This window comes from Exophiala viscosa (genome assembly GCF_022695815.1).
Source record: "Exophiala viscosa unplaced genomic scaffold EDD37scaffold_11, whole genome shotgun sequence".
Lineage (NCBI taxonomy): Eukaryota > Fungi > Ascomycota > Eurotiomycetes > Chaetothyriales > Herpotrichiellaceae > Exophiala > Exophiala viscosa.
This window is the reverse complement of record NW_026944363.1, coordinates 879,024-895,165: the sequence shown is the minus strand read 5'-3', so window position 1 is coordinate 895,165 and position 16,142 is coordinate 879,024. Positions and strand designations below refer to the sequence as shown.

Sequence of the window (16,142 nt, the reverse complement as noted above, 5' to 3'; positions counted from 1 at the left end):
TTCTTGCATTGCAGATGTATCTCAATGCCCACCCTCAGCCGTTGTTGACCTTATCCTTTTTTCATTGAATACATGTTGGTCGCCATCATTTGTCACCATTGATGTGTTTCGTTCCTGCCATCGGTCGTGCTCTGCAATGCCTGAATGGATGTTTTCGCAGTGATGAAATCGTAATGTTCTCGTCATCTAATCTCCACCAGCGGCGGCTCTCGTGTAGATGCTGCCCGATGAATGTTGCACAACCTTGCGAATAACTCCTCGGTCCTCGAGATCGGCGAGCGCCCGTCGTGCTAGCGAACCATTGATCTTCAGTCTGTCGACGAGGACGGCGACGGTGACGAGACGGTACGATTGGACATCCTTGTTGAGTTTGTCGGAGGTGGCCTTGTCGAGGACAACGGCATGTTGGGCCTTATCCTTGACTGCAGGAAAACGTCAGTCATGGCTCGTATAAATACCACGAGGCGAACGGAGGAGATCCTCATGCTGAAAGGCCTCTGCGGGTGTGGAAATCTTCGAGAGACATACCCTTTCCCTTTGACCACTTCTTCTTTTGCTTCTTGCCGCCGGAGGTTGCTGCGGGCGCCTGCATTCGTTAGTGAGACGGTCCTGATTGTGCGTCCAGCACGTCGACGGAGATGCGTACCATTTTTGCGATGATTGTCTTGAAGGATTGATGAGATGGTAGAAGAGTCGAGGTCGGGCCTGATGAAATGCGCTCGCAGCAAATGTGGGAGGCTTGGCGGTGGATTTCCCGCCAAGACAACCCGCCTGAGCCACTCGAATGGCTCTCAGCGGCGCAAGAATATCACGATCGCCTTGAGGCAATGTGAAAAGTTCAGTCGAAACACTAAGACACTCTCTACGAGAATTAACGCAAATAGATTGTGACAGATTCTTTAGGATTGACAAGTTCTGTGTGCTATGTAGTTTGAGGTCGCGCCCAATGCCCACGGAAAGTGCTTGAATATCAGGTCAAACTTTTTGGGTATCTCATTCCCACGATCATGCCGTCATGCAGAACATTTCTGAAATGAAACGTCTAGTAGAAAAATCCAATGACCTTTCCTGCAACGTGCTTTCGTCGGGCCTCTTCGTGGTCCATGATACCAGCACTGGTCGTCAGGACGATGTAGCCGAATTGACGAGAAGGCAACAGCTTGACGACCCACTTCTCAAGATCACGAAGTTGGACGTTGTAGCGGGGAGAGATGACACCGGTCTTGTTGAGGCGGCCGTTGAGTTGAATGACAATCTTGCCACTGCGGTGGTCGTCGACCTCCTCGAATTCGCCAATGTAGCCTGAGCGCAAACCTTGTCAGCACAGATTCGGCAAGAATGTAGCGATCGAATAAACATGTAACAAACATGGATAGAAAGAAAGCAAATGTGTAAGTTCGACCGCCGAGACAGTTGATCTCTCGGATACTTAAAGGGCAAAGGTCGTTGAGCAAATTGAAACCACTGCCTAGTTATCAACCCGATAATGAATGTGTATTGGAAAAATCCTCCTATTTCTGCAAAATCGAATAGGCGAAAGGCTTGACATACCGTGCTTCTGCATGACAGAGAGGAACTTGATGATGACCTTGGAGCTGGGTCGGATCATGACTTGACGCTTGCCGGCCTTTTCGGCATTGTTGATGCTCTTGAGAGCATCGTTAAGGACGGAGGTGCGGACCATTTTGGCGGTATTGAAGGATGGAGATTCTCAAGTCGCGAAAACGAGGACTTGAGGTGTCTGCGAGGTGAAATGTTAGTCTTCAGGAGCCTCGAGCAGGAAGAGTGCCCATTCAAGGGTTCTTCAGCTCGTGTCGCAGAAGATGAGCGTATCTGAAAGTGTGCGACTCGGAAATGCTACAATCCGACTCGCACATTTCACATTGCTCATCTAAGGCTAGCTGAAGGCCGACTGAATGTTGTTGACATACCTCTAGGATGCTTGATAGGAGTTGACGACGAAAATTGTCTGTTGTTGGACGTGAAGAAGATCAAGTTCAAAATTGCCCCGGCCGCAGTTTGAAATTCGAAAGTGGAAGTTTCGAACCGCCAAGAAATTTGTGCTGGCCAACCACAGACCACAAGGCTGTAGCCTCGTCTACACTTGCCCTTCAATGATTATGATGCAGCTTCAAGGATGGTTCGCTAATAATCAGGATTGACGATAATGGTGAATATGAATAGCACCAGGAGCAGCTGTTGAGATTAGCGGCGACACCGATGCAAAAAGGGGGTTGACCTACAAGAGCTGTGAGAATGATGAAGACTACAACTACCGAGCCGCTTCCAACGATTCTCTTTTGCAGCATGGCGTTTTCGCAGATGAAGAACCTTGCCGCTCCTGTTATCGCGAGGATTATCGCGATCAGAAGTGTTGCGGTCGCAAGCGGAACTCCAAGAATATAGTCGCCCAGCTTGCCCGCTGGTGCTGCGCTGTGCTTCAGCCTGTAAAGCTGAAGGATTGCAACCCCAAAATTCGCGAATGCACTTGATGTTCTGATGTAAGCGAGAAAGACGCGTTCGTTGGCAAGATGATCCCGGGCTGCAGGAATTGGCACGTAGCGAGACCGCGAAAGCGAACGGCTTCGAGCTCGCAGGCGGTCTGGGCCACGACTAGGCGCATTGTTAACGCTTGAGTCATCGTTCGTCCCTGGAGCATTTTGTAGCGACTGTGCACTTCGAAGATCCTTCAATTCATGTTGTTCATGGCCTTCATGGTCGTGGGCCGAGTACTGTTGTCCAGTCGTTACTGCAATGCTCGAGTCATCTCTGCCGATGCTGACAGGCATAAATGGTCACCGTGCATATATGTCGAACAGGTAGCAGAACATGCTTCAGGCCAGAAGTAGCGCCATCAGCAGGGTCGACATCTCTGCAATTTGCAGCAATATACATGAACAGGGCAGGGCGATATTGTACAAACGCGATGACAGCTCCTGGCCCCACTATCGGAACAAGCACCAAGCCTCGGAAGTATTTGGCCATGACGAACGTACTTTTGGCTGCTTAACAACACCACCTTTCTTGCCTCGACATCGCATCTTAATCAAACCATGGACGATTCTATCACTTTCCCGGATCCAGTTGCGGCAGTGAGGGCTGGATGCAGCATTACCCGAGCCCTAGGCCAACGTAAGTCATGCGCAGACGTACCTCGTTGTCACAAATGCGTAATCGACACTGATCAGTAGCAACGTAACAGCTGGAGGTCAAAGAAGCTGAACAATAGTCAATTTTCCTCGCCAATGATATGCAGAGGCTCAATGCGCATGTGGCAGCTCTCTCACGGATTGATCATTCTGGCCATGCCTGCTACGGCGCCCCCTCCTTGCACAAGTGCGACTTTTTTGCAGTCTTTCAATTCTGAGGTGATAGGTAGGCCACATTGTTGTATACTCATGCCTCTCTGTTTTACTCTTAATAAAGATGTTTTGTTCAGTACCTCTGAATTGACCGCAGAATGATTCTGATATCTACCCAAAATGCTGCAGAACGCAGAACAACTGCGCCTCGAAGTGCCTCACCCGGCGGTGAATAAAATTGCACACCGCGCTCATGCAATCTTGCTTCACCATCCTCACGCGTCAACAAACACCTTCTGCCATCGCTTGCAGCCAAAGAGCAATGTATTCAGATTATCGATATGGCCGAACTCGATCCGACGGATCTCTACATGAGATCTCGCGGTGATGACTGGGTCTATCTCTGCGATGATACTCATCCGACGAGCTATTCCGGCTGCGTGGACGACGCTTCAGCTATAAGTGAACAGGAGATCGCGGAGTTCGTTCGATATTCCAACCCGGAATTGTTCACGAAACTGGAAGGAGTTCGACTTGCCAGCTCACATCTGCGTTCGGATGATGAAGAGACGGACGCTGCCGCGGCCGAGCACGACCGAGCTGTCGTGGCAGATTCACAATATCAGAAATCCTTGTCTCAGCACGATATGACCAAAGCGGCTTCGACTGAAGAGTCCCACTCGGCAGTGAAGGAGGCCAATTTACCACCGTGCACGACTTCTGAGGAGGTGGAAGAGTTAGATTGCACGGAACGATTTGTTGTGCTTGGTAAGGGCTAGTTTGTGGCTCTTCTGAACAGAAGCTGACTGGTGCTAGATGAGCGTTACGTCTTCACCTTGAAGTACCATACTGACACAAACGCCACCTACCATTGCTCGTACTCTACCTGCCAACATACCATGAGCATCATTCCTCTCGGGGACATCTATGGAGTTTACCAGGCCTCGGGCGGAAACAGTGCGTTACATCCTGATGATCCGGAAACTGTATTGTTCTGCCAGAATTGCATACAAGAGCTCCTGCTGCTGGCAGAAGAAGGACAGGCGCATGAGATGCCTCCTCAGTTTGTGGATGGTTCGTGCGATAGACAGTCAATCCTCAACGCGGCTGAAAAGATCCATCCATGTTTGACGCCTAAGCAGTCATTCTTTACATACCTTCCAGAGGCTCCGACCCTGGAGCCAGGAGAAGGTTCGAATTCTGTCAAAGGCCTTCGCCGGCGTCGACAGAAGCAATACGAGATCGACGGGGTGCTGCGACGACTCAAAGAAGCTCACCGCGTCAAAATTCTGCGACAAAGGCATAGACGGCAGATGAAACATTCGGAACTCAAAATTCAGACACCGTCCGACATCGAGCCATACAGGGAACGATACAAGAAGCAAGGACTTGAATGGAGCGACCGCAAAGATCAGGCCGATGAGCTCATATTGTCGAAAAGTTCTCTTGCCCATCACGAGGTGACTCTAAATGTCATTGACGAGTCTTTCAAAGACAATGATGCTTCCAGCTGCTATTGTCGAGAATCGAACGAGGTTAATGCCATGGTCAGATGCAGCTCACACTCATGCATGTTCGGCAGGATTCATCTTCGATGTTCAGGCCTCACCAAAATGCTCGAAGTGTCTGAGAAATATATGTGTCACCACTGCACAGGAGGTGATCCTGTGGTGTTCCGACGGAGAGGGGGCCGGGTCTCAGTGAAGGTTGAAAGCGAGGAGGATCGTCAACAATCAGATGCCTTGATTTCAAAGGCCTGCGTGACCAGTCTTCATGAGAACCACGATTCGTCGACGAAAGGAAACGAACTCGGAGGTGTGCCCAAGGAATTCCAAAGCTGTTCTGGATGGGTGGCCGTCAACAACTCCAAACCACTTCCAATACGCTAAGACGGGTCGGTCATCAGAAAGCAACATATCTTGTGGTACCAAGGTGGTTAGGCATCGTGCAAGAAAGACTTGCTATGGACAGTGATAACTGTAAGGCACGAGATATTGACGATGAAATTGGAGTTGTACTTGATCAGGGCTGAGGTCACTATCAACAAGGACTTTGGATCAGCTGTACGTTATGGCTTCGAAACATTGAGGCTCTGACTGACCATTGGCTCACGTCCTGTGTCAGAGTGTCAAAGAGGGCGTGAAAATCATTGAGACATTTCATTATTGTCAAGCACGACTAGTAAGTAGTAGCTCCTCAACTTGGAAGTCATACTTGCCTTATGTAAGCACGCCAAGCGCTTCATCTTCCGCTGCAGGCAGATCAGTCACTCCTCTTTCCGCTTGATTTTCACCTCATAAAACCTCAGAATTCTACATCGTACCGGCTTTTCTCTTCCGCATATTGCCGGATTAGACTCACGTTCTCTCGAGCGATTAAGGAACGCAGGCACACCAAGAGTCTGTAGTCGGAGGACCACGAAAGTTGGGAGATCTCTTACTCAACAACTTTTTTATTGCAAGGGTTTGCCTGCGCACGCCTTGCTCCATTGTCCGACTCTGACCACAACCAAAGTGAATCTCTACTGCGCCGACGCTTGAATATTGTCAAGAAACCCACCAACCACTGCTCAATATGTCAGGACTCGATGTCGAGGCGCTACTCGACTCAACCGCTACCAATGATGCCAAAGATTCTACTACCGAACACGATGATCGCCATCGTAGCGAACGTAGCGAACGCCGGGACAGAGACAAATACCGCGATGGGTCTCGTGATCGAGAGAGAGACCGCAAGAGACGGGAGCGCAGCAGGGAACATCGACGGGATCGTGACCGTGACCGCGATGATGACTTGAAAAGCCCTCGAAGCGACCATGGCTCCGCTAATGGCAGTCACAGAAGCAGGAGGCGAAGTCGTAGTCGTGACGATGACAGAAGACGCTCCAAACGTGACGACGACCATCGTCGCCACCGATCTAAGTCTCCAGAATACGATCGCTATTACCGACCAGGAGGACGATCCAGACGGGATGATGATGACCGTCGCGATCGTGACAAGGAACGCCATCGGTCGACGAGTCCCAAGAAAGGTCCCAAGAGCAAGACACCCGAGGCACAGCTTACTGAGGATGAGCGTGATAGGAGAACCGTGTTCGTCCAACAACTTGCCGCTCGTCTTCGCACTAAAGAGTTGATTCAATTCTTTGAAAAGGTTGGTCCTGTCAAAGAAGCCCAGATCGTCAAAGATCGTGTTAGTGGTCGCTCCAAAGGGTGAGTCCATAAGTCCTACCATATCGCACCAGCTAACGAACCACAGTGTTGGCTACGTCGAGTTCAAGGACGAAGCATCGGTGCCACTTGCTATTCAAATGACCGGACAGAAACTCCTCGGAATTCCCATCATTGCTCAACTCACTGAAGCAGAGAAAAATCGACAAGCCCGTAACCCTGAAGCCAGCAGTAGCAATCACAACTCCGTTCCTTTCCACCGTCTTTATGTTGGAAACATTCACTTCAGTATCACTGAACAGGACTTGCAGAACGTCTTCGAGCCCTTTGGCGCGCTGGAATTTGTGCAGCTTCAGAAGGATGAAGGAGGCCGCAGTAGAGGATATGGCTTTGTCCAGTAAGTTCTTCGCCGTCCATTCAAAAACAGCTACTCACCTCGTCGCAGGTTTCAAGATCCTACCCAAGCTCGTGAGGCTCTTGAGAAGATGAATGGATTTGACCTTGCAGGACGCCCAATTCGAGTTGGTCTTGGAAACGACAAATTCACACCCGAGTCTACCGCCAATCTCCTCCAACGCTTCCAAGGTCAGAACCAGCCATCTAACTACCAAGGCTCGTCCTTTTCCGGCTCCGGAGGTCGTGGATCGCACGCTGGTGGATCTGGAGGAAACTTCGATCGTGCAGGCGGTCGTGACAACGAAAAGGGGACTGGTGGTGCAAGTGCTCTTGATGACACAGACGTTGCCGGTGTGAACTTCAACAACTACAGCAGAGATGCGTTGATGCGGAAACTCGCTAGGACAGATGATTCGACCACAGACGCGGAGAAACGCACCGTTGTTCCCAAAAAGGAAAGCAAGCCTCTGCCCGTGAACGTGAGCCAGGCAAGCAGATGTGTACTGCTGAGGAACATGTTTGATCCAACTGAGTAAGTCATGACTCTCTTGAGGCCATGTGGACGTGGTTGCTGACATCTGACACCAGGGAAGAAGGAGAGGCTTGGATCAAAGAACTCGAAGATGATGTCCGTGCCGAATGCGAAGAGAAGTACGGACATGTCGTACACATTTCCCTTGACCCCAACACACAAGGCGATATTTACTTGAAGTTCGATCGTGTGTCTGGCGGCGAGAATGCCATCAAAGGCCTCAACGGCCGATACTTTGGCGGTAGGCAGATTAGCGCGCAGCCAGTCGTTGACGCTGTGTACAGCAGTTTGTTCTCCCGGACCAAGGCTCTCTGAGGAGCAGCTCATCACCAGGTTACCGATACATCATCGCTACCCGAGAGGGTGCACCCCTAAAGAGGTCGGGGCACTTGACGTCTGGTAGTGCTATCAGGAGCTAGGAAGGAACCACGGCAGTGAGGGCAATGCCATGACGAACATCGAAAAGCCATGTCCCGGTCTGGTTTGGCTTGAAGTTTTCTCAGCTGTTGACAAGTTCTTAGTTATCCTTATCCTTGAACGAAAAGTCCTGCGACTTCAGCGGATCTCGGACATTGGGCACTTGAACTTCATGAACATGTTCTCGTGCTCTGGTAGGTCATCGCTGCACATTCTCATCGGACTATGCGAATAAATAATCAATGAGTTTATTTTTGATCATTGCTACCTTGACTAGGGTGTTGCTGTCATATCGCAAAAGCTATCTCATTAACGCCAAACGAGTGACACCCTGACAACCTTTGAAGCCCAAAAAGGACTGGTGCTGCATGCCGCTGATTGCTCAATAGCCGCCATGACCGTGGTGATCGTGCTGAGCGTCATCTCCACCCTCGGCGCCGTCGTCGCCGCGGTCATCACCATAGCCCTGGTCATCATCGCCATAGCCTTGATCGTCGCCACCCTCACCACCGTCATTGCCATAACCTTGGTCATCATCGCCATAGCCTTGATCGTCGCCACCTTCACCAGCATCGTCAGCACCACTGCCAGAAGTCTGGTTGACGGTATGAATGGCAGTTTGCACGTCTTCGCTGAAGCTTACTGTGATCGTTGTGGTTTGCAGGGTGCTGAAGAAGCCGAGGATATTGTCGCACTGGTGGCTCTGCTTCGCCCAATGAACATCATCCTGAAGTTCCTGATGGTCGATGGGCTCGGGTTGTTTGTCATCGTCCGTAGAAGTCGTGTCCAAAGCGGTCTTGACCGTCTTGATCGAGGTCTTGGCCACGGTGTGCGTGTCGGTGGTGGTGTGGGTGGTGTGTTTCGTTTCATCGTCGTCTTTGCTGTCCTTGTGGTCGTCATCATCGTCACCGGTGCTATCGGCGTGCTGGGAGACGTGCTTGAGTAGGTTGAGTAGGGCTTTCCCGCGTTTGTGGCTGGCCGGGTCGTTCGGATCATCTTGGGACTGATCATGACCGCCGTGTTGAGACGGGTCGTGCTGCTGAGAGTCGTCCTGGCTGGACGACGAGTGCTTCTGGGCCAGTTGCTGTACTTCCTGGTGCAGCTGGGCTGGGTCGCAGTGGTGTTGCCCGCCCTGGCCGCCCTGGCCGCCGCTCTGATCCGCGGGACATCCGCAACCGTGGGGATGGTTTGGGTGCCCACAGTGCCCGCCATCATGGCCGCCGCTCTGGTCCGCTGGACATCCGCATCCGTGGGGATGGTTTGGGTGCCCGCAGTGCTGGTCAGCTGGACATCCGCAACCGTGTGGGTGGCTGGGGTGTCCGCAATGGCTGTCATCGTGACCGCCGTATTGTCCAGACTGGTCTCCCTGGTCGTGACCTCCATGCTGAGATGGGTCATTGCCGCCGTGACTGCCGTCATGGGCGCCGCCGCCTTGGTGATGAGACATACTTGGATCAGAGTGGTCGTGAGCGTGACTTGGGTCCTCGGTTTCAGAAATGGAGATGTTGAGAGAGTAAGACATTTCGAGACCGTCCCTTCTGAGAGTCTTGAACTTGCCTTTATATGATTACCTTGCGGGTTGAAGCCTGAAGGAACGGTAGGAGAAGCGCTACTCTGGCTCGGTACGTCACCCCACTCGGGCCATTCTTATATGCACATTCATCAAAACCGAAATAGGTTGATTGATGTCGATGTGGATGATCACCGGCATATCCTGGGTCGGGCCAGCGTGGCTCAGGTTTCCTGCTTCGGCAACGGCTGGAGGGCCACTGATGGATATCCAGCTTTCGTTTAGCGCATGGTGTCAGCATGGTCAGTTACAGAAGTAGGACATCAGCAGCGTGAGTCTCGGGGTTACCGCTGACGGGATGTTCGATCTCTTCTCCAGTCATAAACAATATCAGCATGAGAGGCTATGCAGGTTTGGCGAACGCTTAGCAACGGAAACGTATCCATCGTTCCTGCCGCGAACGATGTAGTGTAAGCTCTTGCGGGTCGGTAATCCTGGAGCTTCTACTCCCAGATTTGAATGAAGTGTGGGTTTGATATACTGTTCGCCGCATCAACCTCCGCATGGAGTCCTTGGCAGCATATTTGCCGGTTATCCTCAAGGTGAGGACCCAGATCTATATCTAGAAAGACTGTTATTAGTCGCACCAGCGGTCGGGTTGGGTTCTTGGATGCCGCAGCTCCCATCGAATCGATTAAACAAATATGGATCTGAGGCAGTTGGCCGATAAGCTTCATAGGGGATGAGAAAAGGCCGCCTCAAGATAAAAAGGAAGCAACGTAGTGCTTACAGTATACGTAGGAATGTAAGCAAGGGCATTTGTCCTCGAGTGATATATGGCAACGACGTTAATGTTGAGTAAGCAGCCATTATATTTATGGTGGATCTGGGGCTACTACAGATACTCCGTGTTCGGTAGATGATACACTTTCCCCATCACCTGATAGAGAATTGATTAATGTATATTCCTATGCCTCTGAAAATACATATCACCTCTGCGGCTGTAGTAAGGCTTGTTTGAATAATATGTCGCGGTGCCATTTAATTTGGAAACCGCTTTCCGTCCAATGAAAGGGCATTTTTCAGGATAGTGTTCCGCTAGCAACATCAAACGTCGGAGAATATCGCGTGCAACCGCCGAGTTAACCGACACTGACGATCCTCCGTAATCTACCAGTGCCTCGACGTTTAGACGGACCTATTTAGCAGAGACATGATGTCCTGCTGCAGCAGCTTGGAAGCTGCCGCCAGTGGCGTAGAGACTGCGAACTTCTTGCCATATCCTGAGCATTCGGGTACCTCGTACTCCCAGTCATCAAGATCCGCTTCTCGGCGATCCATTAGTTAGGATGAATGAGGTAACTCAACCTCTTCTGGGCCACTGATCCTTTGACAGCGTCGCAGGTTCCAGAACAATGCTCGAGATTGGACTCCGAGTCCACAAGCAGGCCTGGCATTGTCGGACAACGACAGACTTGAGGCTTCGGAGCCTGTCACCAATTCTTCCAAGAAAGCTCGCTTAGCAAGTCGCCATGCCGTCTTCGCTTCCATTCTCGGAGTCTTTCCAAGAGACTGTGCGACAGACGAGGCTTGCCACTTTCACAATACTCCATGTACCGGTACAGCTCCCGAGAGTGTTTGATATGTTCGCTGTGGAAATATCCGAAGTCGCGTCACCAATGCTTGAGATCGATGGCAATGGTCCCTTCAGAAGTGGAGGATTGAATTTTACCAGAGCTTGTTGCCTTCGCGGCTCCTTAGGCGTCTGGCCATCGTGGTGCATGTGAGTTCAAGCTGGAACACCCAAATAGGGTCAATGTATGCGCAGATCCTAAGCAGGACCCTCGTTGGGAACTGCGGCAAAACTGCGATATTGGGATCGAAATCCCTTTTCGGAACCTGGATGGCGATTTTCAGCGACAAAATATCGCATGATGTGTCCGGACACCCTCCAGGCACTTGTGCTCAGATGTTTTCCAGTGCGTCGAGTCTAGCACTGCCTGTGTCTGAATGCTCTGCGCATTTGCTTCGTCGCTTATCGCTAAAGGGGTTTTCTGTGCGTCGCATCTTGCTCCTGGATGAAAGGTCTATCGCTCAACCATGTACAGCACTGTCGCCTTATTACAAAGACTTCGTGGGCGACGCCACGGAGGCATTCTTTCCAACTCAAATCCCCGACACAACGTCCGATGGAGATGTCAACCCCCACGTTGAGGGTTGAAGTCTTGTTGATTGTACCGTGGTAATTGGCTTCGACATCCTTTCGACGCTCGGTTTGCTCCAGCGGTTGTGGCTGGATGCAAGCGGCCAGCTTAACAACCCCCATCCCTTTGCAGACTGGGTAAGTCGAATGAAGCTGAACTCCGTCGAGCATATACCCGTCTTAGCCTGCTGCTTGCGTGCTCGGTGACCCCGAGTCCACGCCTGCGGGATCTTTGTTCCTGTGCCCCTTCTGAATCGCGGCGCCATGACCTCAGACCATCTTTGATGAAGTTTCTTTACACATTGGACATTGCAAGTGCGGGGCAGTGGCATTCTCTTCAGCATAGCTGAGGCGTCACTTGGAGGCATCGGCGCTTGTAAAGACGGCGACGGTATGCTCGTCACGTCGAGTCGCGGCGTCCATGACTGGATCGAGTGAGGTAGGATCAGGAACGGTAAGGGCGTTGGTGCCTTGATTTTCCAAGTTGGGACGACGAAGCGTGTCGAAATACCTCGAATGCCGCAGCAGTATGCCACGCTTCATGTGGCTGGACTGGAGTGCCAGACACGAAGGGTGCTTCTAAGCAAATGCTGCATCTTCGTGCTTCAGCAATACGTCAAGAGCTCACGCCGGTGGTTGAAGTTGATCTGGTACGGTCCACCAGTGGCAAGGGGTCGGACACGAGTGCCAACAGGGGTGTCAAAGACAGCAAAGCTTTGAGCATGTCCTTCGGGTCGCCCTTCTCAGGTGAGCGTCGTTCTGGAGAGGCTTACTCCTAACAAGACCTTAACTGAATTGGGTCGCGAATCTGTGCTTGACAAGCATTTTATGGTGCAATCACGCCGTTGTCGACGAGGAGTGGAATAAATCATCCGCCGAACCACTATCCATCGCGTCTCACCGCATTCTGGGCCTCATCGGCAGCATCATGACACGCAGTGATGACGATGATCAGATGAAGCGAGTAAATCCGTTTTGGTGAGATTCGGCGTGGAACTCTTTCGCACCCTCGCGAAAATGTGCCGTGGATTGTTTGTCCTCTCTCACAAGACCGTCGTCGAGAGGACGGTTGCAGAGAGGCTTGTGGCAATAGCGAGAGTTGTAATGTCGTGTTGCGACAGTGCGTCCTGAACACCAACCACGGTCCACACGTTTGTCGGAGTCTCCAATGTCAGACAAGGTGGAGCCGACGACAGTGCTTTTGTCCCCTCGTTTGGCTTCGTTATGACGGAATCGATAGAGGTCGGACCATTGACGGGAGGAGTATTGCCACTTTGATCTTCAGCACTGGAATGACCATCAGAGGTGTTTTGCTCGAATGTTCTTGCTGGCGAGCCCCTGTCGACTTTATCTGACGATGGTGACTTGCTTCTCATGACACTGCAGCCAGACCAAGGGAGTATCTCCCTCACTCGTCTGTCCAGGGGTCTCATCCATACTGGGAAGTATGATCAATATCTGATCGTGTAATGGCTGACCTTGATGGTACAGGGTCACCAGCAATGGTGGAACATCGCGATTTGCTGGACAGGCGGTTGTTCTCAAGGGGTATGGCATCGCAGAGTGTTGCCAACCAGCTTGTGGCGGTCGTTGTGTGGCTGGTGACATGAAAGTAAGACCGTGTGCCATGCCTGAGGTGTCAAATGTTCAATCTTGTTGCCTATGGCCATTGCGGCCTAGCTGTGTCCGTTTCTTGATATACAGTTCTTGCAGAGCTGAATCCGTGACCGCCATTGATCCCTCTATTGCTCTTGTGGTATGTATCAGTGGGCATCGGTGTGGAAATGGCTGTTCTCTGCCCAGAGCATTGGTAAATATTTTTTGTTGAAGATCTCTGCTGCTGATCCACTAGCAGTGTTCAATACATGATGCAGTATCTTTCCTCTGTGCATTGAGTGCTTATTGCAGCGTGGACAAGGGCTGCTTCGGCAGAAAGATGTGTAGCTCAAGGTCCACCGAAGCGTTTAAGCACAGTAGGCCAGGCTGAAGCATCTTCTCTCTCAAGCTCTGCCTTGTGGGATTTTCTGAGGTAGCTTGCTTCCAAGACGGTGTCTTGAAGCTTTTATGTCCTTCCAAGAGGTTGTTTGCTTCTAGGTAGAGGAGATCTACCCAGATCCGTTGTGCCTCCATTTGGGGGCTTATGTGTTCTTGGGATAGATGAGGTTGTTCTCTGATGTTGCTGCTCTGTGGATGACTTTCTGTGGGTTCAAGGATGAAGATCTGAGAGGAAAAGCCAGGAGAAAGAAGAGGAAGATCGCAAGGTTGCTGTGGCTGGATCGTAGGAGATGTTTGCTCTCTAAGACACAGGCAACTGCTGTTTGTCTCGTTAACAGTGAGTGCTTGTTCTCTTTGAAATGTTTGGATCTTCGTGAAAACTGTCAGGGCAGGTCGAAAGGATGCTCCCACAGTCCGAGACTGCTGCACATCGTCCTCTTGAGCCTGGGAGGGTGACGAGGCTGACACGGTAGGGATCAAGGAACATGGATGCGTGTTTGATCGTTTGTGCTTGCTCAAATACAACAATGATCAAAACGCAAAAGAGACAGTTGCCAGCTTGTTTTTCACATTCCCAACCGCACCATTGTGCTCAGCCGCGCCCCTCCAGCCGCGATTGCTGTTTCTGAGGGGCTCGGCGTTGCTCGGCGCTGTGAAAAGTGCGCGCGTGATGCGGCTGAGGCCCACGATCCTGTACAAATATTCCTCTTCCCTCCTTCCAACCTTTTCTTCCTTCTCTATAATCAACCGCACCACCACAACCACAAACACCATCAAGACTTGTCTTGTATACCTCTTTTCTTGGTCGACGACGTGGTAGCAACACCTGCTCGACACGGGGATGCATTCCTCCTTGTGAGGGATCATCCCCGTGTCAGGAGATACGGTGACCTTTCTCTGTGAGTAAGATCTGTTGAACAGACTGCAAAGAAGCCATCCCAACTGACCTCAACCAGGCAATAAATATATAAATGATAGCAGACTGCGTTCCCCTGTTTTGCCTGTCGTGGGTGGCACCTAGGTGCCTTGGGTACGTTCTGCTCCTTGTTCCTTACCTTTGCCAGACTTGCCACACTGGACAACGTCAGAAAGAGGAGGAATATACTCAGCATACCTTGCCACAATACATTGTTTGTAGTGTGAACCAAAGTCACCATGTCAACTCTGTTCTGTGTGTCTGGAGCCTAGGACAGCATACATGAATCCTGGCTGCAATGGAGATGTCTGTCAACTGGACCCAGGATAAGGAAATCGTCATGGTACAACAGCAACTTCAAGGTCACTTGAACCTTGGATCAGACAGACATACAAGTGAGGGCACATGTGAGCACCACTTCATCACATCAAGCTGTCTTCAACGGTTGGTGCCTTGCCAAAGATGATGGTGTAAGAACAAGTTCACCTCTCCCTGACGCCTTGGACCAAAGCAACATACATGTGTCGAGATGCCACCACTACTCTATCACACCAGATTGTCTTCAGTGGCATCATCTGATCAAGAGTGAGGGCATGACAACAAGTACACCTTGTCCCGGTCCTTGGATTCCACCAACATACATGTGTGGAGACATGTCAACATCTTCACCACATCAATTTGTTTTCAGGGGCCAGCGCCTTGTCACATTGCACGTGATTTTCAGCCTTGTCATGCATCAACCCAGATGCATATCAAACATAGTCGGAAACAAACACACAACATGCGGCCAGCTGCGGTCTTCTCGGTGACAATGGAGTGAATGTTCCCACGTGGTGAAGACAGGACGGTGCATGTGCTCTTCTACCAGGGTACAAATACCTCCTTCCCGCCCCCAAGTCTTCTTCCTTTGCACACATACCAACCACCACTCCATCTTGGCTCCATCAAAGACCTTCTTCTCTTTGAAGATAAGCATCAAACACTTCAATCAACTGTCATCATCACAACATTCGGTCTCCGACACAAATACCTTCAGTCGACTCAAGGTCTCAACCTCCTTCATCGTTACAGCCTACCTCAAGTAAAGAATTCCCCGTTCTCGATCTACCGGCACCCAGCAGCCGCTCAGTTCATCGACCCGGGCCTAAGGAACTGGGGTTACTTCAAGCCAACACTTGGGAGTCATTGCCTCACCTTGAAACAGATTGTGTGGTGGTTGACGTTGTTCAGTGCGGCTTGGCGTGAATTCTGAATCAAGATCATTCACTGACTCTTTCACAGCACAGAAGTCTTTTCTCTCTCGTTCTTCCGACTTCCTTCTCTCTTTCTCTTCCTTCGATCATCAACTAGACAGCGACTTTTACCTGTCCGGTCTCTCGATCTTCGGTCTTCGTCACGATCTTCTATCACGAACACCTATCCGCAAACTGTCCGCAAACTGTCGAGAATCACTCTCTCAAAGCAAGCCTCCGGTTGATATCTCGAAGCTCATCTTTGCACCTCGTTCTCGAATCGACGACCGACAATCCGCTCCTCTGATTTGATTGATCACTCTTACAACAACCTCCTCCGAAGCGACTCTCTTCCTTTTCGTGTCATCAAACAATTTTCCTGGACAATAACTTGACCACCAGTTTTGTCTCTCGGTCTTCAGTCTTCCGGATTTGGTCTCTCAACACACTCACATCTCTGGCGATCGAT

General features: G+C 50.9%; 7 protein-coding genes across 7 annotated transcripts; 3 read left to right on the top strand and 4 right to left on the bottom strand.

The window, feature by feature from the left end:
* Window positions 1-174: 174 nt before the first annotated feature.
* Window positions 175-915, bottom strand: EDD37DRAFT_145759 (ribosomal protein S25). Its single transcript, XM_062809615.1, has 3 exons — window positions 647-915; window positions 529-586; window positions 175-422 (listed from the first exon to the last, which is right to left on the bottom strand). Exons 1-3 carry the CDS (start codon window positions 647-649, stop codon window positions 187-189), a joined length of 297 nt encoding a protein of 98 aa, XP_062666998.1. The 5' UTR covers window positions 650-915; the 3' UTR covers window positions 175-186.
* On the bottom strand, window positions 879-2,043 carry EDD37DRAFT_639831 (40S ribosomal protein S22). The gene is made up of 2 exons (XM_062817197.1): window positions 1,552-2,043; window positions 879-1,302 (listed from the first exon to the last, which is right to left on the bottom strand). The coding sequence occupies exons 1-2, from the start codon at window positions 1,682-1,684 to the stop codon at window positions 1,043-1,045; spliced, it is 393 nt and encodes a 130-aa protein (XP_062666997.1). The 5' UTR covers window positions 1,685-2,043; the 3' UTR covers window positions 879-1,042.
* Window positions 2,044-2,877, bottom strand: EDD37DRAFT_639828 (uncharacterized protein). The gene is made up of 2 exons (XM_062817196.1): window positions 2,244-2,877; window positions 2,044-2,196 (listed from the first exon to the last, which is right to left on the bottom strand). The coding sequence occupies exons 1-2, from the start codon at window positions 2,787-2,789 to the stop codon at window positions 2,146-2,148; spliced, it is 597 nt and encodes a 198-aa protein (XP_062666996.1). The 5' UTR covers window positions 2,790-2,877; the 3' UTR covers window positions 2,044-2,145.
* Window positions 2,878-3,491: 614 nt separating this feature from the next.
* Window positions 3,492-5,320, top strand: EDD37DRAFT_145670 (uncharacterized protein). The gene is made up of 2 exons (XM_062809614.1): window positions 3,492-4,070; window positions 4,119-5,320. Exons 1-2 carry the CDS (start codon window positions 3,644-3,646, stop codon window positions 5,189-5,191), a joined length of 1,500 nt encoding a protein of 499 aa, XP_062666995.1. The 5' UTR covers window positions 3,492-3,643; the 3' UTR covers window positions 5,192-5,320.
* Window positions 5,321-5,876: 556 nt separating this feature from the next.
* On the top strand, window positions 5,877-7,715 carry EDD37DRAFT_612554 (nucleolin; the record flags this gene model as incomplete). Its single annotated transcript, XM_062815366.1, has 4 exons — window positions 5,877-6,514; window positions 6,561-6,869; window positions 6,918-7,400; window positions 7,457-7,715. 4 exons carry the CDS (start codon window positions 5,877-5,879, stop codon window positions 7,713-7,715), a joined length of 1,689 nt encoding a protein of 562 aa, XP_062666994.1.
* Window positions 7,716-8,199: 484 nt separating this feature from the next.
* On the bottom strand, window positions 8,200-9,339 carry EDD37DRAFT_612553 (uncharacterized protein; the record flags this gene model as incomplete). Its single annotated transcript, XM_062815365.1, has 1 exon — window positions 8,200-9,339. The coding sequence occupies one exon, from the start codon at window positions 9,337-9,339 to the stop codon at window positions 8,200-8,202; it is 1,140 nt and encodes a 379-aa protein (XP_062666993.1).
* Window positions 9,340-14,855: 5,516 nt separating this feature from the next.
* On the top strand, window positions 14,856-16,087 carry EDD37DRAFT_145523 (uncharacterized protein). The gene is made up of 2 exons (XM_062809613.1): window positions 14,856-15,670; window positions 15,723-16,087. The coding sequence occupies exons 1-2, from the start codon at window positions 15,262-15,264 to the stop codon at window positions 15,983-15,985; spliced, it is 672 nt and encodes a 223-aa protein (XP_062666992.1). The 5' UTR covers window positions 14,856-15,261; the 3' UTR covers window positions 15,986-16,087.
* The last annotated feature ends 55 nt before the right edge of the window (window positions 16,088-16,142 follow it).